The sequence below is a fragment of the Myodes glareolus genome, chromosome 19 (genome assembly GCF_982192425.1).
Source record: "Myodes glareolus chromosome 19, mMyoGla1.1, whole genome shotgun sequence".
In the NCBI taxonomy this organism is placed as follows: domain Eukaryota; kingdom Metazoa; phylum Chordata; class Mammalia; order Rodentia; family Cricetidae; genus Myodes; species Myodes glareolus.
The window spans coordinates 2097025-2124221 of NC_142044.1; the positions used below are offsets into that span (position 1 = coordinate 2097025).

General features: G+C 42.3%; 1 protein-coding gene across 3 annotated transcripts in view; it reads right to left on the reverse strand.

The window, feature by feature from the left end:
* The window catches only part of Stk3 (serine/threonine kinase 3), a 224827-nt gene extending 205590 nt beyond the window's left edge, over positions 1-19237 (reverse strand). The window contains exon 1 of one of the 3 annotated variants that reach the window (XM_085679124.2): positions 18993-19237. In XM_085679124.2, the coding sequence (XP_085535250.1) occupies positions 18993-19018 (26 nt within the window). In that variant the 5' untranslated portion in view covers positions 19019-19237. The remainder of the gene's footprint in view (positions 1-18992) is intronic. The other 2 variants (XM_085679123.2, XM_085679122.2) reach the window with 2 other exon arrangements.
* Between the last annotated feature and the right edge of the window lie 7960 nt (positions 19238-27197).

Sequence of the window (27197 nt, forward strand, 5' to 3'; positions counted from 1 at the left end):
TCAAGTGAAAACATATGATATACTTTGTTAAACAATTCATGTTTTCTGCCATTTGTTATTATTTCCTCTTTCTGGTATTTTAAATAAAAAACATCTTTTCATGTATGGCTTAATTTAAAATAATTTTTACATTGCCCGCTTTCAACACTCTTGGCTGAAAAAAAGTTTTCATGTTGAGAAGTTGATCTAGGGCTGCAAATGCTATTGTAGAATATATATGAGTTTAAGGGGTGTTACTTTTGTTTATGCTGTGGAACACTTGTTTAATGATGTAAAGATGTGTTGCTTTTGTTTATGCTGCGATTGTTTAACTCTGTGAAGCTGTGGTTCTTAGTCCAAAACACCTGATGGTCTAATAAAGCACTGAATGCCCAAGAGCAAGACAGGAGAAAGGATAAGAGGAGCTGGCAGGCGGAGAGAATAGCAGGAGCAAGAAAAGGAGGAGGCTATCAGGGGCCAGCCTCCCAACCAGACTCAGAGTAAGAGTGAATGTAAGTAATACAGAAGTAAGAGAAGGAAAAAGCTCAGAGGTAAAAGGTAGTTGGAATAATTTAAGTTTAGAAAAGCTGGTAAGAAATAAGCCAAGCTAAGGCCGGGTGTTTATAAGACTGAATAAGACTCCACGTGTGACTAATCTGGAAGCTGGGTGCCAGGTACCCCAAAGAGTAAAGAATAAAGAGTAAAAAATCAACAAGCAACAGATGCGGCTCAGCCATACAGTGTTTGGTTTGCCTAACATGCATGAGGCCCTGTGTTCCATCTCAGAATCACCCAAAATGATCCAAATACACACACACACTCGTGCAAGCATGCACACAGGCATACACAGAGTACATTTCTACTTTACTGACATGACAAATGCAATATAATGGGCATAGTTTTATCTATCTGTGGAATATTCCTTTACACTGCGTGACTATATGTCACTGTGATTGGTCTAATAAAAAAACTAACTGGCCAATAGCTAGACAGGATAAGGTTAGGAGGAAGAGCCAGACTAAGGACATTGGGAAGAAGGGCAGAGTCAGAGGAGTAACCAGACAGACACAGAAAAGAGACAGGAGGTGCAAGATGAAAAAGAGTAATGGCATGTGACAGAATGTAGATTAATATAAATGGGTTCATTTAAGTTGTAAAAGCTAGTTAGTGATAAGCCTGAGCTATTGGCCAAGCATTTATAATTAATATTAAGTCTCTGAGTGGTTATTTGGGAAGCAACTGCCAGCACACAGAAAAGCTCTGCCTACATCTGTCAGTGACACCTCATAATCTCAAATATAAGAATTTTAATCACAGGTTCAAGTGGGAAGTCTTCCACATACTAGAGAAAGTCACAGAGAACAAGTTACCCATAATGCATGTCTCTAAAAGAACTTGAGAAGCAGGCCTATATGCAAGCATAGCCTAGAATTGTCTTTTTAAATAAAAACAATTGAGCAACATTCCTTTATATTGTGTGAAGATGTGTCACTGTAATTGGTTTAATAAAGAGCTGAATGGCCAATAGCTAGGCAGGAAGAGCTTAGGTGAGACTTCTGGGGACAGAGAGGACTCAGGGAAGAAGAGAGGCAGGGTTGCCAGACAGAAAGCAGCATAAGCAGTACAGAGAGATCAGGTAATAAACCATGTAATGGAACGTAGGTGAAAATAACTGAGTTAATTTAAGTTATAAGAGCTAGTGGGACAAGCCTAAGCTCAGGCCAAGTTTTCATAATTAATAGTAAGTCTTTATGTCATTATTTGGGAACTGGTGGTACAAACATAGACTTGCTACATATAATATCCAATGTGGAGGCTCTAGTCTCTCAGGCTGGCTGATGCTCAGCGGCATACAGAGGCATGGCTATCAGAAGGCTACCCTGTGGGTGGGAGCCAGTCACAGCACCATACACCAGCCCCATGCACTCAGCTGACCTCTGTGGTGGCTGACAGGGCAATTTAAAATCTGTCTCTTGGGGTCAGAGAATGCTGCAGATACTTAATAAAGCCAGTTCCAGACAAAGAAAACCTCTAAAAATATACAGTTTGTTTAAATATGTGTTTAGATGCTAAAGAGAGAAAAGAAAATGGGTATAGCTAGTCATAGAAAAGAATAGTTTAAAAATAGTAAAGTCCTTAAGGAGAGTAAAATAATATGTAAAAAGGCCACATAAAGATGGGAAATAAACAGGGTGTTCTGGATCCTGTGGTGCTTTGCTGACTTTGAATTTTTCAAATGCTCTGTTTGAATTTTTCAAATGCTCTGTTTGAAATGTTTTCGAACAGAGAACAACAGTGCTAAGAGGAGATGGTTGTTAAAGGACTGCTGACCTAAACCAGCCTGTGCTTTAGGGACATCCTAGCTTCAGAATGAAGTAAGGAAATGTGTTGCATTGGGGGAAAGGTTATACTTCTGTTAGCACAGAAAACAAAAAACTATGGATTCCTTCAAAGTTAATCAAGATCAGATTTAATCAGAGGAGACCTCCTAAGGATCTCTGCTACAAACGTGAGGGGGGGGGGAGCCAAGGATGACTACAGGACAAGTGAGATGTAAGCTGATCAATCGACATGGGAACATCTGAGACTGGATGAGACATGATAAATCCTGTTGATCACAGACTTATTACAATTCACCCTTTCATATGGCATGGATAGAGATTATATTACAGTCTGGTTATGCAGTCCAAACAAACTTATAAAGTTAACAGATGCCTTTTACCTTTACCTAAAAGTTTATGTGTTTTCAGGGGAAAAAAAGGACCAGATATCAATAAAAACAAATATCCAGGTACTCCAGCCTCTCAGAATACCTCTGTTGCAGTTTCCTCAAAATTCTGCATCCAAAACATCTTCAAAGCTGCTAGCTGAGATGGCCCAGTTTCATAAACTACTCCAGCCAGACTTCAGATAAGCCCTGCCATTCCAATTACACAGAGTGGATAACACATGATACAACTACTCTCCCAGGACACAAACACTATCCCAATTTTCTCAGGCTCCCCTAAAGATGTGATCGCCCCCCAGAAAGCAGGAAGAAGTTTAGAGAACATGACACCTACATTCCCAAGAGGTAGGGTGGGTGATTTTGGTCATCCAATGGGTTATAGATATTTGTCATCATGGGGGGGGACAGTTACAAATTGTTATTGGTCATGGTCAGGAAAAAAGCTGAACAAACAAGATTCAGGGGTCTCTTTCTGAAGGAAAAAAGAAGAGACATAGTATAGAAATAATGGGATAAAAGAGTGGACTGCTGAGTCTACTTTTGAACAACCACTAGTCTCAAATATTTTACACTGGTATGGATTGCTGTATATTGATATAAATTTAAAGTTAGTTTTGTTACACTGTATATATGTTTCTATTCTTGTTTAAGGTATTGTACCTATGCAGTCAAACTTCCTAATAGTGCAATTCCCCAAGAACCAAGCATTCAAACACATAAGTCAATGGAGGCAAATCCTTCTGAAACCACCACAGTCTGTTTTTTACTTTATGTATGTGAGTGTTTTACCTGTATTATATACACGTACCACATGGATGCCCTCAGAGGCCAAAACAGGATGTTATATCCCTTGGAAATCAAGGTATAAGTGGTCATGAGCTGCCATCTGGGTATTAAAAACCAAAGAGTAGCAAGACTTCCCCTCTCACCCCGGCCACTTGCAGCAGGCGAGGCAGCAAACCCTCCTCTTAACCAGCTGCAGCTGGAAAGCAGGCCCTGTACCTCGTCTGGGCAGCACAGTAGAGTTGTGGGGTGGGGGGTGGTGAACCAGACAAAATCATGAGCTTCGGAGATTGGCACTTTCATCTGTCATATGGTGGCATGTGCGAGGAAGAGATGGCCCCCACCCTGCCTGAGGCTGGGGGAAGAGCTGGTCCTGAGCTCGACAGAGCAGAACTGTCCCTGCCCCTCGCCAGCTGGGACATGAAAGCAGGAGAACCAGTCCCACCTCGTGCTCATCACTGCATAGGGGCAAACTAGTCAGGGCAATGCCAGAGAGCTCACTCTGGTGGTGAGGATGGGGGAGAGCCAGTGGGCTGACCAACCCTGCAACTACCCCGGCCCAGAACCAGGGCTATGAGTTGATCCACCCCAATATGCACCCCATCTGTATGTAACCTGCTGGAGCACTTAAGGGGCACATGCTGCAGATCAAGCTGCAGGACCTCCATGACACAGGGCAACAAGAGAAAATCCAAGAGAAGCCCCAATGAGGGCCCAGCATTGATGGTGTAGCAGAAACCAAGGACCCAAAACAGACCAACGACCCTTTGCAATGAATACTTGCAATTAAAGACATAAGGACTAACGAAAAAGAAAAGAGAGAGCAGCAAGCACTCATAACCAGAGTTATCTCTCCAGCCACAGGTTTTTAAAAGGTTAAAGAATGTAGCAGTCTTTAATGGTTCTGTTCCCATTTCTTGCATGATTCCTGGTGCCAAACATCTTATCATGGAAGACGTGGACATTTGTGTCTCTTCTTTAGAGAAGTTATCTTTTCAGGTCCTTTATTCTTGATTCTTTTTGTCGCAACTTAAGGGAAAGTGGCAATGGTTCTCTGAGTGTCTACAGAACACAGCAAAGGCTGTGGGGTCTGGATTCTTTGCCACTAAGATCCTTGCAGGCAGTGGGATTCTCTGTGCTGCTTTCCTAACCCCTGTGACCTTCTTTACTTCTGTGCTGCCAGTGGAAATGTCCCCATCTTCTTCATCTTACTGACTGTTCTTTTTCTCTAATTTGATAAGACTTTGTCTATTCTGTCTTTTTAAAGATTCGCTCTTCATTGATCTTTTGTATTTAGTTTCTATTTCTATTCCAGTCATTTCTACTGTGCTATTCATGATTTATCTCTGTCTGCTAATTTGAATTTGTTCTTGTTTGCCCAATGCTCTGAGCTGAAATCTTAAGATGTTTATTTGACATCTTTCTGCTTATTTTTTTATTTAGGTTACATGCCTTAGTTACAGCTTCTGAAGACATATAAAGAGGGTTTTCTATTCAGCCAATTCTAGCTCCCCAGTCACAGGCACATTGTCCTTCAGTTCGGCAGCTTAGCAGTGCTGAGCAACAGCCGAATGCACACCTCAAAGCTGGAGGCTGCAGTCATGTGTTGCTCAGGCATCGCAGCACAGCACTTCTCGGGACCTGAGTTTGCTCTCTGCCATGGCTTTAGAATCAAAATATTCTCAAAATTAAGAAACATTCTCTAGGCTATCCACAGGGATAAATATGACTTGGATCTACAACAGCAAATGTCTTTTCTACATCAACTACAGGAAGTACATGTTTGCTCAACTAATAAAATCCAGGGGTCATTTTTTTCTGCTCCTTTTTGCTTTTCAGAAGCTAAACAATTTATAAACATTCAGTAAATGTTTATCTCTAGACTCCTATGTACCCAAGTGAAAGCTGTCCTTGTAAGCCCTTGGAGAGTAATGAATATCCCTAAAGACACTGGCAATACCAAAACCCATATTCTAAACATTTTGGAAATTATCTTCAGAGACATACATTTTACAACTTATATTTTATTTAACTGCCCTGTAGCCCCCCAAAAAGTACTATTATGTCCCCCATTTTACAAATACACTAAGACAGAAAAGAAAATAACTGGCTGGGCAGTGTGGATAAGCTGTGGTTCCTAAACTAAGACCTACCTGACTCTGATGCTCGAGCACCACGCTTGGGGCACTGTTCCAATAATAAAACAGATGGAATGTTGTGGTCTCATAATGTATTTACCTTTAGAAAATGTATTAAACTCGGGGGACTAAGTTAATTATTGCCACTAGAACGGCCTAAACCACCTAAGAAAACAGATAAAGAAGAAGGAATTTTCAGAAAAATAAAAGTGTTGTTAGCTCCATCTCCTCTCAGACTGGGCTCTTTGTCAAAAAAAAATAAAAATAAAAATAAATAAATAAATAAATAAACCTATTAAATGAGTTTCCTGACAAGGAGCTAAAAGGGAAAAGATCTGATTCCTTGATTCTTCTCTCTGCTTCCTCCCTAAACTCTGGTTTTGTTTTCTGAGAATGTATTTTACTGACAATCAGCTGGAAAGTGATATCAATCTTTTTTAATTTCTTATGAGAAACTTACATGAAGCTAGATATTCCCTGCTCTGAAGCATTTTACTGCAGTCGGTTTCTTGATTACTAATTTTCCAAAATCTGTAGGTCCAGAAAATATAGACAAAACAGACTTGAGAATGCACCCTATAAATCCAGCACAGAGAGCCATCCTCATAACACAGCAAGTTCACATTGGCTACAGACACATTGACTCCTAGGGGAGGTTTGCTTCTATTTGACACTTAACAGTCACCATGATGTACCCATGGATCTACCACAGAGGGAAGAACATAAGCTGTACCAAAGACACTCTTTACACATCAAACCTAGGCCTTCATTTACTCCCCCAAACCTCAAGCACTAACCACTTATATATTACTGAAATAGCACCCAAGATCAACACCCAACAGAACCTTCACATCAAGCCAAGTTCACACTTGGACAACAGTAAGCACCCACATCATTCAACAGGTCCCATTTCTGATTCAGAGCCATATACAGGCATCATGAACAGGCAGGGGTTGTTTTCTGCCGTCTGTACAGACAGACATCACTCTGCTTGACCCCTCAGTGCTACCCAACTACACAGCAATGTCACCCCGGGTCACCTCTGCTGTGTGACAATCCTCTTGTACACTGCAAAGATTTGTCACTTGAAATGGTTTAATAAAATGCTAATTGCTGATTGCCAGGCAGGAAGTATAGGCAAGGCGACCAAACTCAGGACAATGGGAAGGAGAAGGGCGGTCAGGAGGTGCCAGCCAGACTCAGAGGGAGCAGGAGATGAATATGCCTTGCTAACAAAGATACTGCCACATAGCAGAGCATAAATAAGAATATGGGTTAAAGTGTAAAAGTGAGCTTGGAGTCAATTATTTGGGAAGTGGCTGCCAGGTACTTGGGAACAGGCAGGTGGAAGAGAAACGTCTGACTACACACTTCTCTGTGTTCCACAGCAAATGCATTCCTTAAAATCTTTTTAATCTCTGGAAAAACATATCAAATTTTGTTCAAAGCAATAAAATATCTGCAGTTTCTATAACCTAAACTTTATGGGCTGTTGAAAATGTAAGAACTCTAAAGTCCTCTGCATTACTTTGTACACAGATACACTTTAACATACAGAAGAAACGGCGAGCTAAAACTCTACTCAAACCTTAAGGCCTGAAATCTGACCTTACCAATAATAGTATTAGCTTGGAGTCTTATTTTTTTCTAGACTCTGCACTTCCAAGTAGTTACTTAAAACATTTAAACGAGAGTTCAGATCAGAGTAAACAGAGAACATGAAGTGAAAGTCTACAGTCTCTAGTGTGCCATGAGTCCATACATACCCAACTTCTGACTCAAACTTTACAAATACATATAATTTATACATTATCCACAGAAAAGAGCTCCATCCTAATCAATGCTCTATTGCTATAAAGAACACCATAACCACGGCAACTCTTACAAAGGAAGGCATTTGGCTGGGACTGGCTTACAGTTAGGAGGTTTAGTCCACTATCCTCCTGGTGAGAAGCATGCTGGCAAAAGGAGACATGGTGCTGAAGAAGGAGCTGAGAGTTCTACATCTGAATCCTCAGGCAGCAAGAAGAGCCACTGGACCTGGCTTGAGCTTTAGAAACCCCAAGCTCACCTCCAGTGACACATTTCCTCCAACAAGGCCACACCTTCTAATAGTGCCACTCCCTAATGACCAAGCATTCAAATCTATGAGCCTATGATAGGCCATTCCTATTCAAACCACTAGCTCAAAATTGTTAGTGACATCATATCTGACAGAATGTACTAGAGTTTGAAAGACTTAGTGGGTTCTCCTACCTACAATTAGTGCCAGGATTAGAGTTTTAATATACCATTTCTCACCAAAAAGAAACCAAAGCTTCTTAATGGTTAGCTCCAAATCTGGAAGAGGAAATATACCAAGTGAGCCTTACATGTTTTGTCACAGTTAGCAAGAGAATAATCAAAGCCCCTCAGGGCTATATTGTCTCCTAAAAAGACTGACAAAGGATGGGGCAGTCTAAGTTTAAAGACAGTAACTGCAGCAGCTGAAAATCCATCCGCCCTCAATGGCACCTACAACAAAGAAAGGATCTGTTCCTTGTGAAGGAAGAAGAGAACTGAGTCATTACCTTAAACCGGGCAAGTAACAGGAAAGAAGCAAGCCTCTGTCCTGTGCACTTGCACGGATGACACCACTGGGAGAACCAAACAGAAAGAGAGAGGAAGTGGCTTATAAACACAATCCAAGTATCAAATGAAATCAAAATAGTCAAGACAGATTTTCACCATTCTGCAACACCAATAAATTAAAAGAAATAAACACTAACCATTAGCAGCTGCAATCCAGACAACCTTAGTTCACTGTGCAGACAGACAGAGGACTAAAGGGACAGGGGCTCCTGCTGTAACCACAGGCTACTCTGTGAAGAAGTGCTTCTGCCTGGTCATTAGAAATGTGTCTACCTTGGAGCAGCTCATCCACAATACAGCTGTTCTGTGCAGTGTTTGGTACTGCAATGAAAAGGCTTCTTTACACAGCAGGTCACCATCACATCTGAATATATCTAAAACAAGTTAAGTATGCTTCTATTCTTTAATCTGGTTAAAGCAAGAAGGAAAAAAAAAAACGAAGCTAGTGCCCATCGTCTCCTACTTACTTGCTTCCTCTTTGGAGGGAATCCCCTAATATCACACTTCAGACTGATACCAATCAATTTTCTGGCAGTGTGGAATTCCAAGACAGAGATTATAGACAACCCTGTGCTTTTACTTCCCCCAACCCCAACTTCCAAGTTGCTCAAACACAAACAAGAATTCAGGATTTATTCTGCCTTCTTCATCCACTACACATTGGCTATCAGTGAACAGTTCATTTCTAAATCCAAAATATAAATTAAATCTGTCCACTTCTCCTCCTCTTTCCACTGCCTGTTTCTCTGTGTGCACTCTTATTTTATGTTTTATGAGTGTTTTGCTTACATATATGTATGCACATTGTGTGCATGCCTGGTGCCTACAGAGGCTAGAAGAGGGAGTCAGATCACATAGAACTGATTTTCAGAGAGTTGTGAGCTGCCATGTGGGTGCTGGGAAACAAACTCAGGTCCCCTGTGAGAGCATTGAGTGTTCTTAACTGCTGAGGCAGCTCTCCAGCCCCAGTTTTTATTATAAACCCTTCATGATCTACCCAGAGTAAACATAATGGTCTTTTTTAAATGTAAGTTTCTTAAAACCCTCCTTTGAACCCTTTAATGACAACCCACAACATCCTGGTTTAGTCCACATTCCTTTCATTGCTGGCATCATTGGCTCTACCCATCTCTGACAGCATCCCAACCACTTTCTCCCATCCTACAATCCAGCCATAATGGCCTCATTTCAATCCCCCTTCAGGCATTTGCATAGCTTTCGCTCTGGCTGAATCACATTCTGTACCACCAGCACCAGCACCACCGCTGCCACCACTGCCACCCTCCAATTGAATTTCTCAATGTCCTGCTGTGTCTACACATCACCCCATCAGAAAAGCCTCCTTCCACTTCCCTAGGAGGGTTCCAGCTCTGTGTGTGTGTGTGTGTGTGTGTGTGTGTGTGTGTGTGTGCCTTCAATGTGTGTACTCACTAATTCCCACTCATCACTCAGAGAGCAATCAATCAATAATTACTGAATGTATGAATAATAAGCATACGTGTGAAGCCAAATCCAAAAGCTGTAAGCCATGAGTGATCACTAAGAAAACCAGTGTCACAAGAAATGGGAAAAAGAACAACCAACATATTATGTGGCTCAAGAGAGACAGAATTCAGAAAATTATCTTCAGTTTGTCTTCCTCAAATAATATAACTACTCAATGAAGTTCAACGAGTGCAGCATGCATTCCTTTCTAATTACAGTACGCTCGGTCTGATGATTTCAGAGAACCCAAGTGACCTGGACAGAGTATAATATTCTATGTCTTAAATGGAATATTTAAAACATCCTTGGACCACACACTTAACAATTTCCCCAATACGCATGTGTGTATCCACATTCTGAGTACTGGAAATTTTATTCACTTTTATTAACAAAGACATCACATGAATCCATAGACAAATTCAGAACGCAGTGCAATGTTAACTGTACAATTAATTATCAGTTATCATCCTGGCAACCTTCATTTTCCTCTGAAGTCAATTTTTAAGACATAATATTTGATGTACTTTCAAAAACTCAAAGTAATCTAAACTTTAATATTTATCATACATAATAAAACGTAACTTCAGACATGTCTTGCTATTTCCGTTCATTCAACTTGAAACTATAATGTTATGGTAAGAAAACGTTTTAAATATAGACTCTTTGTTCTAAGAGCGATGAGCTTCTTGAAATTAGAATAATCCTAATACATGAGACAACAAAAAACCACAGCAAAATGGAAGCTTGGAGCCAAAAAGATGATCTAACAGAGGGCATGTATTTTCTATTAGGGGAGGAAAAAGGAAAGAGCCGAGAGCCTTCATCATTACAGATGGTGGAGCTGATAGAGTCAGAAACCAAAGTCATCGTCTCTACGGCTGGACATTTCCCAGCACACACCAGGGGACAACTGAGCCTTTGCCTCACAGCAAACGTCACACACCACATCTTCCTTTGTAAACCATCAAATACCACAGATCATCATCTCACACTTCCCACCCTTAAACTGGGCGCACAGAATTAGTCCCCAAACAGTAATTTTATATATTAGTATCCTTGGTCTCCATCAGAGTGTTTCCACAGCATCTATAAGTCATCACGGTTCACCAGTCTGGGCACCTTGGCAATGTCACCACCTCTACCAAGTACGACGGAGATGGTGATGAAGTCAGTCCCTGACCAGAACTAAAATACATACCAACCATGGGTTTTCAAACCATAAATCATAACTCGCTACTGAATCATGAAAATAATTTGGTATAAGACCGTCTTTTTGTAATGGAAACAAAAAATAGAAATCAGAAAATAGTACATTTCATAAAACTTCTATTTGAGATATAAACACACATGCAGAGGAATTGCTAGATTTATGTTTCAAAAAATTTGAAACATATTTTGAAAGTCATTAATGTATGGTCACCTGATGTGACATTTCTAGATCAACAAAGACTTCTTTCAAACTAAGTTTTCTTAAGTCTTCAAATTCTAACCATTCACTTTTTCCCTATCACTCTAAACTAGAGGGATTCAACTTAAGCTTTTTAATTTTAATTCAAGAATATCATAGGTGAGTAAATTGTACTTAAATAATTTCTACCTCTCCATTCCCCAACCCCCTCTCAAACTTACAACCTCTTCTCCTGTAATTATTATTGATTATATATTTGTGTGTGTGTATAATACATAGATATAATATTAAACATACATAACATGCAAACAACCTAATGAATCCAATTAACTGTTGCCCATCTGTGCTTAGTGCTGATCACTTAGGATTGGGCAACCACACACAGAGTTTGTTCCTGAGGAAAACCCTCCCTCGATGGCTCTTGACAATGTACAACTTTGAACTTTTCCTCTACCCATGCAGGCATGTCAGCAGGTATGGTCTCATGCAGGCCCTATGCAGGTAATGCTGATGAGAGTTCATAATGCAGTGTCTTGTCGTCACGTGCAGAAGACTCACTCTAGCAGCCCTCCGTCACCTGGCTCATGGCATTTCCTGAGGCTTAAGTGCAGGAGTTGCAATATATGCATCCCACTTGAGGCTGAGCATTCCCTACCACCTATCCTCAGCATTGTGACTCACAACTGTGACCCGCTGGGAAGCTCTGTCACATCTGCTTGCTGCAAAAACGCAGCTTCTTTAGTCAAGGATATGACTGGCACATATAAGTATTTAGAAAGAGGTTGGAAATTATAGTATGTTGGAAAAATGATAGTAATAGGTTCTCCTATAGGGTGTATAGCCTCTCCAGCCATGGGTTCTTAGCTAGGTTTACAGCACTAGACATGATGTCTCCCCTACTGAGCAGATGGTAAGTCCAATTAGGCAGTTGTTGGTAGCCCCAAGACATAAGTGCCACTATTGCCCTGTTGGGGATATCTTGTCCACAGGTAATTGTTACGGTTCTCAGGCTTTAGAGCTATGGAGGATGCTGATAACTCCTCTCCTGCGGCAGCTTGCATAGCATCTTCTATCTGTGAGGGCCAGCCCTCCAGGAGGAGGCTTCCAGGTCAATACCAGTTTGATTTCTCCAAGTCCTGTGACCAAAGGGTGTGGTGCCTTCAGCAATTAGGGTCTTGCCTTCAAGTTTTGGCAAAGAAACAAGAACAATGGCAATCTCTATATTGTTTGGGAGGTGTCTTAGTTAGGGTTTCTATTGTTGTGAAGAGACACCACGAACACAGAAACTTTATAAGGGAAAACATTTAATTGGGGTGGCTTGCTTACAGTTCAAAGGTTCAGGCCATTATCATCATGGCTGGGAGCATGGCAACATGCAAGCAGACATGGTGCTGGAGAAGGAGCTGAGAGTACATCTTGTAGGCAACAGGAAGTGGTCTCAGACACTGGGTGGTAATCTTGAGCATAGCCCCCTCAAAGATTACCCCCACAGTGACACCCTCCTCCAACAAGGCCACACCTCCTAATAGTGACAATCTCTATGAGCTTATGGAGGGCAATTACTCTCAGACTACCACAGGCGGTCTCTTGTACCCCTGACCAACAAGTCAAAAGAAGTGACCCCTTGCCTGACACTTGGGATTTTTGTTAGATAGTCTACAGCTCCAGAGGGAAACATTATCCTCCATGTGAGATAACTCCATTTAAACACTCTCCCCTCTATGTGTGTGTGTGTGTGTGTGTGTGTGTATTATATGTAGATATCCATCAATTAGTGAATAATGAAAATGTGGTATATATACACAGCTGTAAAGAAAACAACTGAATCACAATTCTTCAGGTCAATGGGTAGAACTGAAAAATATTATACTGAATGAGGTAGTTCAGAGCCAAAAAGATAAACACCACATTTTCTCTCTTACTTATGGATCCTAGCTCCAAATATTTTGGTTTGAGTGTATAAGCTGGAGTGATCATAGAAGCCAGGAAAGTAGACAAGGGATGGGGGAAGGAGCTCTGGAGAGGGGAGGGGGGGACACAAGCACCATGACGGAGGAACGAGGGAAACAGGATGGGGAGAAGGACGAGGGAATCCTAACACCAAGCTTAAGGAAATCTGTTACTTTATAAGTGTACTTTAAAATACATATTCCATTTATTAAAGCATTAGGGAATGAACATTTAGATTAGTTTAAAAAAAAAAAGACAGATGACTCAGCAGGGAAAGACATTTGATAACCTGAGTTCAATTCCCAGGATGTGCACGGTGGGAGGAGAGAATTAGCTCCCACATGTGCAAGAACATGTGCATGTATTTAACTCACACATACAAATAAACACATATGACAGATCACTTCAGAAAAGCTAATTTCAACCTATCTTTACTTTTTTTTTTTCTTTGTAGCCCTGGCTCTCCTGGAAGTTACTTTAGACCAGGCTGGCCTTGAACTCACAGAGATCTGTCTGCCTCTGCCTCCCAAGCGCTGGGATTAAAGTCGTGCACCACTACCACCCAACCCCTTTACATTTCTAACAAATACTTCAGTGTTTACCTCAGTCCTAAAGAACAGCAGATAAGCTATTCATTACTCAAAGTCACCTAGAGGTGCGGTTTGCCTATCATCCCAATGTACGACTGAAGCCTGCTCCCCTGGAAGTGTTCAATGCTCCACCTGGACAAGCCTCTCCAAAAAGAAAAGTCTATTTTATTCACTTGTCTGGATGTGAATGTTTCAGGTCTGTGAGTATAGATCAGCACAAGTGTGTGCCAGCAGATATGAGACTCTGGGGTTTGAGTCCCAGTGCCACAAAAGTTAGATTGAACAGACTAAAATTAAATGGAGTTGGAAGCCTGCCTAACCCCTTCTCCCTAAGTCAGCAGTATGCTTTACTTTGTAAGAGTTCTCAAAGTTCATCAAAGACAACTCTAGCTCTTTCCTCGGTCAGTCTGAGCAACAGGACACAAGAACTTAGCTTCCATCATTCCCATATATTACAGGACAGACAAGTCCATTCCTCTTCACGCTGTCTTGACAGTCGTGCTACCAACTTCAGCACTGCTGGTTTACCACTCATTCCAGCGCCTGGGAGCTCAGTCGTCTCAGATTTACACTTCTGACTCCCAGCCTAGGATCTGCATACAGACGCCACAAGCTAGTTCACGTTCAGGACACACGAATACTTTCTGTGATTCCATGTAACAATTTCTAATAGAAATATCTGACAAGATTATTTCCATTTTTAATTATGTAAATATACTCTGAACTCCCAATTCTTTTACTTCAATCAACTTTACTTCCCCCAAACTACCCATTCACACCATTCCATTTCTTTAACGCCTACTGCTTAACTAACTGAGCTCAACTCAAAGATGTCAGCTATCCTGAACGTACACGTCAACAGCTTACTCACTCACCTTCCCACTGTTCTTGCTGTTCCACACCAACTTTCCCCGGCTACTCCCTTGTCATCTAATTTTAAGTTTTACATAACTGCCGGTCCTAAATATGGTTGAAGAACAAGATCCATTTGGTAAATCATGTCTCTCTGGCAAGGATACCTATCCTCAATTTGACAAGAATAATATTAAACTACATATATTTCCAACAACCAGAGTTCTCATGTTTCTAAAGTCCAGTAAAACTTAAAACTCTGGCTGGGTGTCTAGAAACCATTGTGGTGCCTGGACTAAATGACAGGGATGGCTACATGCATTGCCTATGTTTGAGTCCGTGAATCTGAAGATGAGAGGGGCCACACGAGACGGCCTGAGCCTCCTGAGCAGTGACTCTATTGCCCGGCTGCACACTGGACTCTCCAGCTCCCAGAGAAGAATGACAGCAAAAGAGGGGAAATCGAGAAGCACTGACAAAGCTACATCACATGGTCATGTGCTCTCTAAAGGCATGCATAAAAATGTCAAATGCCCACCTCAGGATGGTGGCATCCTCTGCGTGTGGCAAGGAGATGCAGCCGAGAGACAACACACACCAGAGAGCTTCACACACTCAGAACATCTCACTTCCTGAGCTGGGTGCTGATACACAAATACTTAGTAAATTGGCTCTCACTAAGTTTTGGATGCATAAAATTTTGTAATAAAGAAAAAGAACAAAAGGAGATAGCACATGATAAAATGAGCACCCATTAGGAATCCTGAGAGGCATCTCGGGGTAGAAAGAAGGACCCAGAGAAGACACTTTATGAAGTGGCCTTGACAGAATAAGACAGACTACAAGAAAATGATAATGGTAATAACAACAACAATCTTTTCTTTCTCCTTTTTTTTAATTAATTTTTTTTTGAGACAGTGTCTTACCCAATAGTCCAAACTGGCAAGGTACTCACTATGTACAGGCTGGCCCCAAATCTACAGTGATCTGCCCTTCTCAGCCTGTGTGTTAAGATTACAGGCACGCGACACCACAACCAGCTAACACAAACTTCTCTAAAGGAACAACATGGACCAAAGTTAAACGGGGAGCACCCATGGCCTACCGCCTGAATAAAGAACACCAGGAAAGCTTTATGAGGCCAGGTTCACCTTGTCGCAAAATTACAGGGAGACTTAGACTACATGGCAGAACCCAGTCCCCTGACCAATACTCTTATCTCTAATGGAGAAGGAAAGGCATAGGAAGCTACATGCAGGACAAACTAAAGCAAACTATGTTCTATAGAGTGTTGGTTCTACGAGACAGCAAGGAGGCAAGGGTCTGGAAAGCAGGTCCCATGACCTGCCACTATCCCAGATACAACCCTCTGGCTGTTAAAATGTCTCCACTATTAAACACTTTTTGAAAAGTATAACACACACTTGGCCAGTTCAGAGGCACCGCTGCAATCCCTGTGTGCCAGGATACTCGGAAACACAGCAGTCATCTTACGAATGAGAAGCGGAGAGAAAAAAATTAATACCCAAACTTTTTAATGGAGGATTTGCTAGGACCAAATGGCAAATCAGATGAAATAATAAAGGGTTAGTCCTGCATGAAATAATCAAAATGGCAATTGAGCAGCAGCAACTGGTCATGTGGGCTTGGGCAGGGGCAATAAACACAGCACCATGAGAACACACCTGAAAGCTCAGGGAGCGAGCCCTACTCCAGGCAGAAAGGATGCACGGCATCCTTACCGAGATGGAGAAAAGGTGAGCAGAGGGTTCAGAGGCTGCACAAAAGATGACCACTACGTTACAGGATTATAAAAGGTACCACTCTGCGTAATAATGGACTACACCACCTAAGCAGCCCGTCAGACTAAGGATTCTGGCGCTCTTACTTAACCAAGTTACTTAATCTCTCTGAGCTTCATTTATGAGTAAACGCAAGCTAACAATGGCATAGTACTAAATATACTATGAAACACTTTACTAAGTGCTTTACATGTGAGCCCGTTTAATTCCCATGATAGACTTTACAGGTGAAGACATTTAAATTTAGAACTAGTATAAGTGATAGGATTAGGATTACTATTTCTCAAACTGACTAACTAAAGGAGGGGATGTACCGATCGCATCACATAACACTGTTTCAATGACAGACCATAGGTTGAGGGTGCATAAGCCTTCTCCATTGCCTTGGACAAGTACACAGACACTTGCACAACCTAGTGAGTTGTGCAGAAAACAAGCCCCAGTCACAATGTTTAAATTTCCTGGCAAATAATACCACTTCAAAAATGGCAGCTATACTTTATTATTAGACTGTGAAGCTCAAAAGAGCAGCACAGAAATTCCCTGTCAGTGACTCCTGGGCTTCTACCAGACAAACCTGCTGTATCTTCACCGATGACATATCTGTATGTTTTCTGTAACTCAGCCTGCTCCATAGAGTTGGTTTGAGGGTAAATATTGTGAATCTGAAAATGCTATGGAAAAACATTGAGATCGTAAGATATAAAGATTAGTATCCCATAGCCTTTGCTTCTTAGAAAGGCCTTTCTAGTAGGACAGCAAAGTAACTCAGTAGGTGAGGGTACTTGCCACCAAACCAGACGACCTGAGTTCAAGCCCCAGGATTCACACTGGTGAAAGGAAAGAAGCAACTCCTCCAAATTGTCCTGACTTCCACACAAGACATGGGCTTACATGCACAAGAGTGTGCACACATGAGTGCCACACACACGCATGCACACATGCACATGTGCACACACACAGGTGGGAAGCAAGGACACTAAACAAACAAAACGTAATTTTTAAAAAAAAAAAATTGCTTTCCTGGGCAAGAACTATCTATCCTTCTAGTCCTGGCTACTCCTGTGTAAAAGGCAGGAATTCTTCAACCCATGCAAACTGGGCAACATAGGAGGGGAGGAGGAAAAAAGAGAGCTAAAAGGATTGCATTCCTAGATTAAAATGACGAGTCTCTGAAAAAAAAGTGAAGTTACAAATAAGTCTATTTTATTGGTAACCACCGCTTTGTAAAGTATAAACCACTATGTAAAGTATAAAGCACAACTTCTGCTGGTTGGGGCTCACCGATGTCTCGTCAAGTGCATGTATTCTCTTACAGCTACACTGAAACTCACAATTTACAACAGAGCTAATCAATAAAGAGGTTCTACTTCGATTCAGTCATTCAGTCATTCAAGTCGGTCTATGCCATGGTTTCAGAGACACCCCCACAGACACCCATCCCTTACTGCCCTTCTAAAGCAGAAAGAAAAAACTAAGTTTCAGGTTTTCTTCTATGTTACAGGTGGGGAGGGGAGTACCCAGTGAATCCTAGGCGACAGGCACCAATAACATGCTGGAAAGAAAATATCAACCGACTTGTTTCCAGGGCTCAGATGGAGAGCCTGTTCCTTCTGGGAACCTGTCCACAGCCTCCTTTTTTCTTGTGCGTGAACAGATGGTTTCCAGGCCCCAAGGCTCACATATCTAACCACACAATTCAGACACGTTCTCAAAGTCCCCATCTTTTTAATTATTCTGTGCTCATGAGTCTGACACTTTGCATCTAAAGATCTCTAGCTATCAGAGCACATGGAGTCTCTACTCTTCACCACACGGCTCTCTGGCAGAGAGCTGTGCAAATTAAAAATGGAAGAGAGAGGTTCGATGTTTTATCCAGCATCAAGCAATTAATTGATTCATTCTTGGGGCAGAGGGAGTGCTCATTATGAACTTTTATCAATGGGCACTTCCTGAGCTTCCTAAGATCGCTGAAATCATTAGTTCAAACATGCTGTACACATATGCATCCAGTATGTCCAATATTAAACATAAACAATACATGGCATACCAAAGTGCCACTATTTTTACATGCAAAACTAGATGAGGGAGGGGTTCTGACTTAACATTCCTCCAGTCTTGTCTCCATAAATTCTTTAGAACTTGAGGGGGAGAGAAGCACCTGTCATTGCGGCATATCCATAGTGTTTTGCATTCTGCGTGACTACTAATATACTTAATTCCTTAAACTGTAAATAAGCAATCCGTCTTCTGAAGGTGAAGAGTTTATTATATTATGAAGAACATTTGACCAAAAAAATAAACAAATAAATAAATAAAAAGAAAGAAAGAAAAGCGTGCACTGATGTCCTCGCCCTAAGTCTCCAGGTTCTGTGAATTTGCCACTCCTAAGCCTCACGACCGGCGGGGAGCCCAGCGCTGGCCACTCGACTTGTGGTGCGCCAGGCCCCGCCAGCCGTGGGCAGCGGAGACTCGGTGTCCCCTCGGGGCCCCCCGGCCTCGCGGAAGGACGCGCACGGTTGGGCCGAAGGCGCCTGGGCCAGACTCCGCTCGGCGCCCGGCGGGCAGCGACAGGGTCGCAGCAGGCCTGGCCTAGCCGCCCCCGCCCCGCGGCTTCCGTCCTCATCCCGCTCCCGCCGTCGTTACCTCTTGGGCGCCGGCGGCTGCTCCATGGCGGCCGGTGGCAGAGGGAGGGGTCGAGTGGACCGTGAGGGAGGCAGGGAGGAAAGGAGCCTGGGAGCAACCGGCCGAACACGGGGAAGCACACCGGGAAACTCCCGGGAACTCGGACCAACTTTCCCGTAACTCCGCGGCGGATCTCCCTCCCGCTCCAGAACGCGGTTCCTCCCGGCCGCCCCGCCCCTCCGCGGCCTGCGCCTGGAGCTTGGGAAGATCGCAGCCAGCGGAGGGTGGGCGGGGCCGAGCGCGGCCGGGAGGGAGTGAGCACAGCCGAGCGCCGTCCGGAGCGGGTGGGCGGGACCTAGCGCTGCGGGGAGAAGGTAGGCGGGGCCTAACGCGGCGGGGTGGGGTGGGCGGTGTCAGGCGCTGCGGAGACTAGCCCGGAAAGGCAGCGTGGAGGAGGTCACAGCTAGCTCAGAGAAAGAGGCGGTGCTACCAGAGCTGGAGGAGAGACTTTCCCCGCCCAAGACCTGTTCTGCTGGAGGAGGGACGCTAGAGGTTTGACTCATTTCTCTGGATTCCTCAAGGATACATGCCAATCTTCTTGTAAATCCGTTTGAAGTATAACTAACTGCCCACACTTCCCTCGCTCATCTACTTATAATTATTAGCTATTCTTACTAGTTATGTTCCCCTAGCCACCAAGCCATTTGACATTTGCAACCCCAATAGCTGTGATTCTGGAAATTCTGGTTGATTTTGATTGTGTACAAGCACAATAATTACAGTCTAATGACAGAAAATATTTACTGCATTGATCTCTCAGTGCACCAATTTAGAGCGCCAGGTCCTGCTGTTGACCTGTTGGGTAACCTGGGAAACTGACCACTAGTTAGAGAGCTTGGGAAAAGATACAATAGAACTTTCTTTCTTTCTTTCTTTCTTTCTTTCTTTCCCCTTTCTTTCTTTCTTTCTTTCTTTCTTTTTGTTCTTTCTTTCTTTCTTCCTTTGGTCCTTCTCCCGGACCCCAATAGCCCTGAACCCATTGTAATTTGACCTCTTACACACTCATTTGTTTGTATACTATTTCAACTTAAATAGTTGAAATACACAGTTTCTCACAACTATACAGATCAGTTTGCTAATTTTTATTAGAATATTCTTAAATGAAGAATTCTTCAAGGTTTTCTTAGAGGTTAGAACAAAGTGTATGGATTGAATATTGGTCAAAAAGAATATCAGTCCAAATTCTGTGAACAAGAGAAAGTAGTACACAGCTGTAAACCTGTTTCAGGATCTACCTCTGGCGGTTCAGAACGGACAGGACAATAGCAGCAATTACAGAAACTAAGTCGTTGGAACGTCAATACGAGGCCATGAGACAGTGCCACACAGTCCTAGTGATTGCAAAGGTGTGTGAAGAGAGAATAGACCGTACAAGGTTTCCTGACCCCCACACACACACACATGTGCTATGGCACCACCCCACACACATGCTCACATGTACACAGTAATGTCATTTTAAACATCATTTCTGGGAAGGACTTTTAAAACTATCCCATTCACCTTCCATTCTATTCACTTCCACACCACACTCAATGTTTCCACGTCTTCAGCAGAAGGCACCTTGAGAAGTTCATTTCGTGGGTTTTTTAACTTTTCAGACTTTAAATTGGACTCAACTTGCCTCCCTTCTTACAGCAGGTCCCTTGTTGTCTTACCAACATCACCCTCCAGGAAGTCATTCCCAGCCCAAGCACTAGAACCCTCACTGGCTACTCCCAGGGCGGGCGGTGATGGCTGGCATCTGTATGATGCTCTGCGGAGAACGTTTCCTTCTCATCCATCCCAACATCAGTGTGAGTCATCTGAAAGTCAAACCATATCATTTACGCTCCCTGCTTCGCACAGAAGCAAGTGCCTGACTGGACAGGTTCCTTTGGCTAACTCAGGTTCATTATCCTTCTGTTGCTGTGTCTTCTAGTGAATGCTAAACACTAGTGTGCTTCCCAGACCACTGTGCTCCACTGACAGATAGACACAGGAGCAAGTGGAGGAAGAAAGAATGTGTTGTTTACTGACTCCTCTAGTCTTCTAGTGAGGTCATCTAAGGCATTCCTCTTGAGACAAGCTAGCAACTTCCCTCCCTTGCCCTTGTCCCTCTGGAACTGTGGTTTTGTGGTGGTTTGGATGAGAATAGCTCACACAGGCTCTAGTGGCTCCTGCTTTTATCAGATTATAAGCCCATCCAAGGCTTCTAGAGACATCCTATAATTTCCCTCATCAAAAGAGGCAATGAGGAGGGAGATTCTTGGCCCTTTGAGTTATAACCTGAGAGCCACCTCAGTCGTATATACAGTTAATGATAAGATATTCAGAAGCCTATATCTGTAGCATGGATTCTAGTTGGTTTTAAAATAAAAATCCAGAATCAGATATAGAGCCAGATATAATGCTGGAGATGAGGGAAGCAGAGAGGCCAGCTGCCAGAAAATTTTTTACCTCTACCAGTGCTCAGACCAAAGGGGCGATCCTGTCCTCAGACTGCATCTCCAGGCTTCATCTGTCTCCACCAAACCTCAGACTGCATTGAGTTCCTGTCTCCTCCTGCCCTATATTCTTCCCTCCATCCAACCATATCACTCCTGTCTCCACCTCCCGAGTGCTGGGGTTAAAGGTGTGGGGTCACCTTTGTGTGAGCTCTGTTTCTCTTTTAGACAGATTCAATCTTTTGTAGCACAGGGTGGCTTGGAGCTAACAGAGACCCCTCTGCCTCTGTCTCCTGAGTCCTGGGGTTAAAGGTGTTGTCACTTCCTGGTCTCTAGTGTCTTAGCTCTGCACTGTGATCTTCAGGCAAGTTTTATTTGTTAAAACATAAGCAAAATATTACCACATATATCACTAAGTATGTCTTATTATTTCTCTGGGTGTCTCTCCTCTTAAATTATATATTTAAAATCTACATAACAAGAGACTTCTGCAGGTCTGGGTGTGAGTTAGGGACCTCCAAGGGAGTAGACCAGAGCCAGAGACCTTTGTGGGACCAAACCCAAGCCACAGGAACAGACCCAGACTAGGGACATTTAAGGAAACAGGACTGAGGAAGCCTAGGCAGGAACAGGCCTGAGACAACGAACTCCACAGGAACAGGTACAAGGGAGCAACTGCTGAGAGAATAGGCCAGACCCAGAGACCTCTGCGGGTCCAGGCATAAGTTTGGGACCTCCGAGAAAGTAGGCCTGAGCCAGGACCTCTGCAGTCCAGACACAAGTCTGGGACCTCCGAAAAAGTAGGTAGGAACCAGAGACCTCTGCAGGTGCAGAGTCTGGGATATTCAAGGGAATAGGCTAGAACCAGAGACCTCTGTAGGTCCCAGGCACAAATACAGAACCACCCAGGAAGTAGGCCTGAGCCAGGACCTCTGCCAGGGCAGGCCCAAGGCAGCAATCTCAAGAGAAAGAGCCCCAAGCAAGCAATCTCTGTAGGTGCAGGCCCTAATGACCTCTGGTATTGCAGAGCAAATCCCAGGAGCTTCGAGCGGCCTCAAACGAGGTGACTGGAACCTTGGCCCTGACTACATGCACCACTGGGAGTAATCAATCATCTGAGCCATGGATCCACTGGGACCTGGAAGATTGATCACCAGGATACAACCCTAACTATATCAATCAGAGGAAAAGATGGGCAGACAAAGTAAGAACACACTCAACGCCACAAAGAGCAACACAACAGAGTAAAGGGTTGGGAAAAAAATTTCCCAGTCAAATGGACCTAAGGAACAAGCTGGTGTAGCTATCCTAATATCTAACAAAATAGACTTCAAACTAAAATCAACCAAAAGAGACAAAGAAGGACATTTCATATTAGTCATAGGAAAAATCCATCAAGAGGAAATCTCAATACTGAACATCTATGCCCCAAATACAAGGGCACCCTCATATGTAAAAGAAACACTTCTGAGAAATTGCCACACTGACATCCTTCCTCAAGACCCAGTAATTCCACTTTTGGGTATATATCCAAAAGATGTTCAATCGTGCCACAAGGCCATGTGCTCAACTATGTTCATAGCAGCATTGTTTGTCATAGCCAGAACCTGGAAACAACCTAAATGCCCCTTGACCAAAGAATGGATAATAAAAATGTGATACATTTACACATGGAGTACTACACAGCAGAAAAAAATAACGACATCTTGAATTTTGCAGGAAAATGGATGGAGCTAGAAAACATTATTTTGAGTGAGGCAACTCAGACACAGAAAGACATTTATCACATGTACTCACTCTAGGTGGTTTTTAAACATAAAACAAAGAAAACCAGCCTACAAACCACAATCCCAGAGAATTTAGACAACAATGAGGACACAAAGAGAGACATACATAGATCTAATCTACATGGGAAGTAGAGAAAGACAGGATCTCCTGAGTAAATTGGTAGCATGGGGATCTTGATGGAGGGTTGAAGAGGGGAGGGGAGAGACAGGGAGGGGAACAGAGAAAAATGTAGAGCGCAATAAAAATCAAAAAAAAAGAGAAAGAAACACTTCTAAAGCTTAAACCCCACACACTAAGAATGGGAGACTTCAACACCCCATTCTCACCACTGAAAAGGTCTGACAGACAGAAAATTTACAGAGAAATAAGGGCACTAACGTATGTTATGACTCAAATGGACTTAGCAGACATTTATAGAACATTCCATCCAAACATAAAAGAATACACCTTCTTCTCGGCATATCATGGAACCTTCTCAAAAATTGATTAGATACTAGATAACAAAACAAACCTCAACAAATAAAAAAAATTGGAATAACCCCATATATCTTATCAGATCATCATGACATAAAATTAGAAGTCAACAGCAACACTAATTCCAGAAAGTCCACAAGCACATGGAAACTAAACAATGCTCACCTGAAGCATCAATAGGTCAAGGAAGAACTAAAGGGAGAAGACTTTGTTAAAGTCTTCCTAAAATTCAATGAAAATGACCACACAACATACCCAAGTTTATAAGACACAATGAAAGCAGTGTTAAAAGGTTCATAGCACTAAATGCCCAAATAAATAAGATGGGAAAATCCTGTACTAGTAAATTAACAGAACATTTGAAAACTTTAGAACAAAAAGAAGCAAATCCACCCAGGAGAACTAAATGGCAGGAAATAATCAAATTGAGAGCTGATATCAACAAAATAGAAACAAAGAAAACAATAAAAATAATCAATGAGGCAAAGAGTTGGTTCTTTGAGAAAAATCAACAAAATAGACAAGCCTTTATTCAAACTAACCAAAAGGCAGAGGGAGAATATCCAAATTAACAAAATAAGAAATGAAAAAGGGACATAAAAACATACACAGAGGAAATCCAGGGAATCATTAGATCATATTTCAAAAAACTATACTCCACAAAATTGGAAAACTTAAAGGAAATGGATAATTTTCTGGATAAATATCACTTACCAAAATTAAATCAAGACAAGATAAACAAATTAAATAGACCTATAACTGCTAAAGAAATAAAAAGTCATCAAAAGTCTCCCAACCAAAAAAAAAGGCCAGGACCAGATGGTTTCAGCTCAGAATTTGACAAGATTTTCAAAAAAGAACTAATACCAATACTCCTCAAATTGTTCCACACAATAGAAACAGAAAGAACATTGCCAAACTCTTTTTATGAGGCTACAATTACCCTAATACCCAAACCACACAAAGACTTTACTAAGAAAGAGAATTACAGACCAATCTCACTCATGAACATTGATGCAAAAATACCCAATAAAATACTGACAAATCGAATCCAAGAACACATCAGAAACATCAAGTCGACTTCATCCCAGAGATGTAGGGATGGTTCAACATTCAAAAATCTGTCAAAGTAATCCACCATTTAAAAATTACATGATCATCTCATTATATACTGTAAAATCTTTTGACAAAATACAAGTTCCCTTCATGATAAAGGTCCTGGAGAGAGCAGGGATACAAAGAACATATCTAAACATAATAAAGGCAATATACAGCAAGCCAACAGCCAACATCAAACTAAATGGAGAGAAACTCACAGTGATCCCACTAAAATCAGGAACAAGACAAGGTTGTCCACTCTCTCCATATCTATTCAATATAGTTCTTGAGGTCCTAGCTAGAGCAATAAGACACTAAAAGAAGATCAAGGGGATACAAATCAGAAAAGAAGAAGTCAAAGGCTCACTATTTGCTGATGACATAACAGTTCACATAAGCGACCCCAAAAATTTTACCAAGGAACTTCTAAAACTCATAAACACTATCAGTAATATTGAAGGCAGACCGCTTATTGGTTCCCAGGTGTTCAATAGCGCAGCCCTGAAATAACCACACAGAAACTGTATTCATGAAATCACTGCTTGGACCATTACCTCTAGCTTCTTATTTATTTTTTTTTGAGAGTAAATTTTATTAAATTATAAAAGTTTCCATTTCCGCCCCTCTTCCCGCCCCTCTTCCCGACACCCTCCCACTCCCCCCACTCCCTCTCCTCCTCCCTCTTCGTCCCTTAGGGCAGTCAGGGTTTCCTGCCCTGTGGGAAGTTCCAGTTCCTCCCCCCTCCCTCCAGGTCCAGGCAGGTGAGTATCCAAACAGACTGGATCCCAAAAATCCAGTATATGCAGAGGAAACAAGTCCCAGTATCATAGTCAATGGCTTTTCAGAAAGACTTCGGGCCAGCCACATTCAGAGAATCCGGGCAAATTCCGAGAATCTGGTTAGATCACGTCCTCGTTCAGTCCCAGTCCAACTGGCCTTGGTAAACTCTCATTAGATCCGTTCCCTTGTATCAGTGGGTGATAGCATCCCTCGCAGTCCTGATTTTCTTTTTCATGTTCTTCCTCCTTCTGCTCCTCATTTGGACCTTGGGGGGCTCAGTCCGGTGCTCCATTGTGGGTCTCCGTCTGTATCGCCGTCCTTCGCCAGATGAAGGATCTATGGTGATAAGCAAAATATACATCAGTATGGTTATGGGCCACGGCCGGTTCAGGCACCCTCTCCTCTGTCCAGAGAACAATCTGGGGATCTCTCCTTGGACCTGGGATCCCATATATAATCAAGTCTCCTGAAAACCCTAAAATGACTCCCTTAGTTGAAATATATTCTTCCCTGATCCCATATTCATCCTTCCTCACTCTCCCCCTCCCAGGCCACCGAGCTTTCCCCATTCCTCCCCTACTCCCTTCTCTCTAACCCTCTCCCCTTCCAACAACCCTCCCACCCACCCCCCATGCACCCGAGGTTACCTGGGACTCTTGTCTATTTCCTACCTCCTGGCGGGTAGCTAAATAATCTTCATCAGGTTTATCTTCTTATTTAGCTTCTCTAGGATCACGAATAATAGGCTCAAAGACCTTTAATTATGGTTAGAATCCACTTATGAGTGAATACATACCGTGTTCCTCTTTCTGGGTCTGGCTTACCTCACTCAGTAAAGCGTTTTCTATTTCCATCCATTTGCATGCAAAATTCAAGATGTTATTGTTTTTTTCTAAAAGTTTTTCTTTTACATAAGTGGGTGCTTTTATATTAGGGGCGTAGATATTCAGGATTGAGACTTTCTCCTGATTAATTGTTCCAGTTAAGAGTATGAAATGTCCATCACTATCTCTTCTGACTGATTTTAGTTTGAAGTCAATTTTGTTAGATATTAGAATGGCCACACCAGCTTGTTTCTTAGGTCCGTTTGCTTGGAAAACCTTTTCCCAACCCTTTACTCTGAGTAGATGTCTATCTCTGTGGTTGAGGTGTGTTTCTTGTAAACAGCAGAATGTTGGATCCTGTTTTCTTATCCAGTCTCTAAGTCTGTGCCTTTTTATAGGTGAGTTGAGTCCATTAATATTAAGAGATATTAATGACCAGTGGTTGTTGATTCCGTTTATTATTTGTGTGTGTGTGTGTGTGTGTGTGTGTAGTAGAGTTTGTGTGTTTCTCTTCTTTGAGTTGTGGTTGTGAAGGGTCGCTAGATGTCTGAGTTATTGTAGGCAGTGATGGCAATGTTGGATTCCTTGGGTTGCGATTTTCCTTCTATTACTTTCTGTAGGGATGGATTTGTGGCTACGAATTGTTTAAATTTATTTTTATCCTGGAATATTTTGTTTTCTCCATTGATAGTGAACGATAGCTTGGCTGGGTATAGTAGTCTGGGTTTGCATCCATGGTCTCTTAGTTTCTGCAGTATCTCTATCCAGGATCTTCTGGC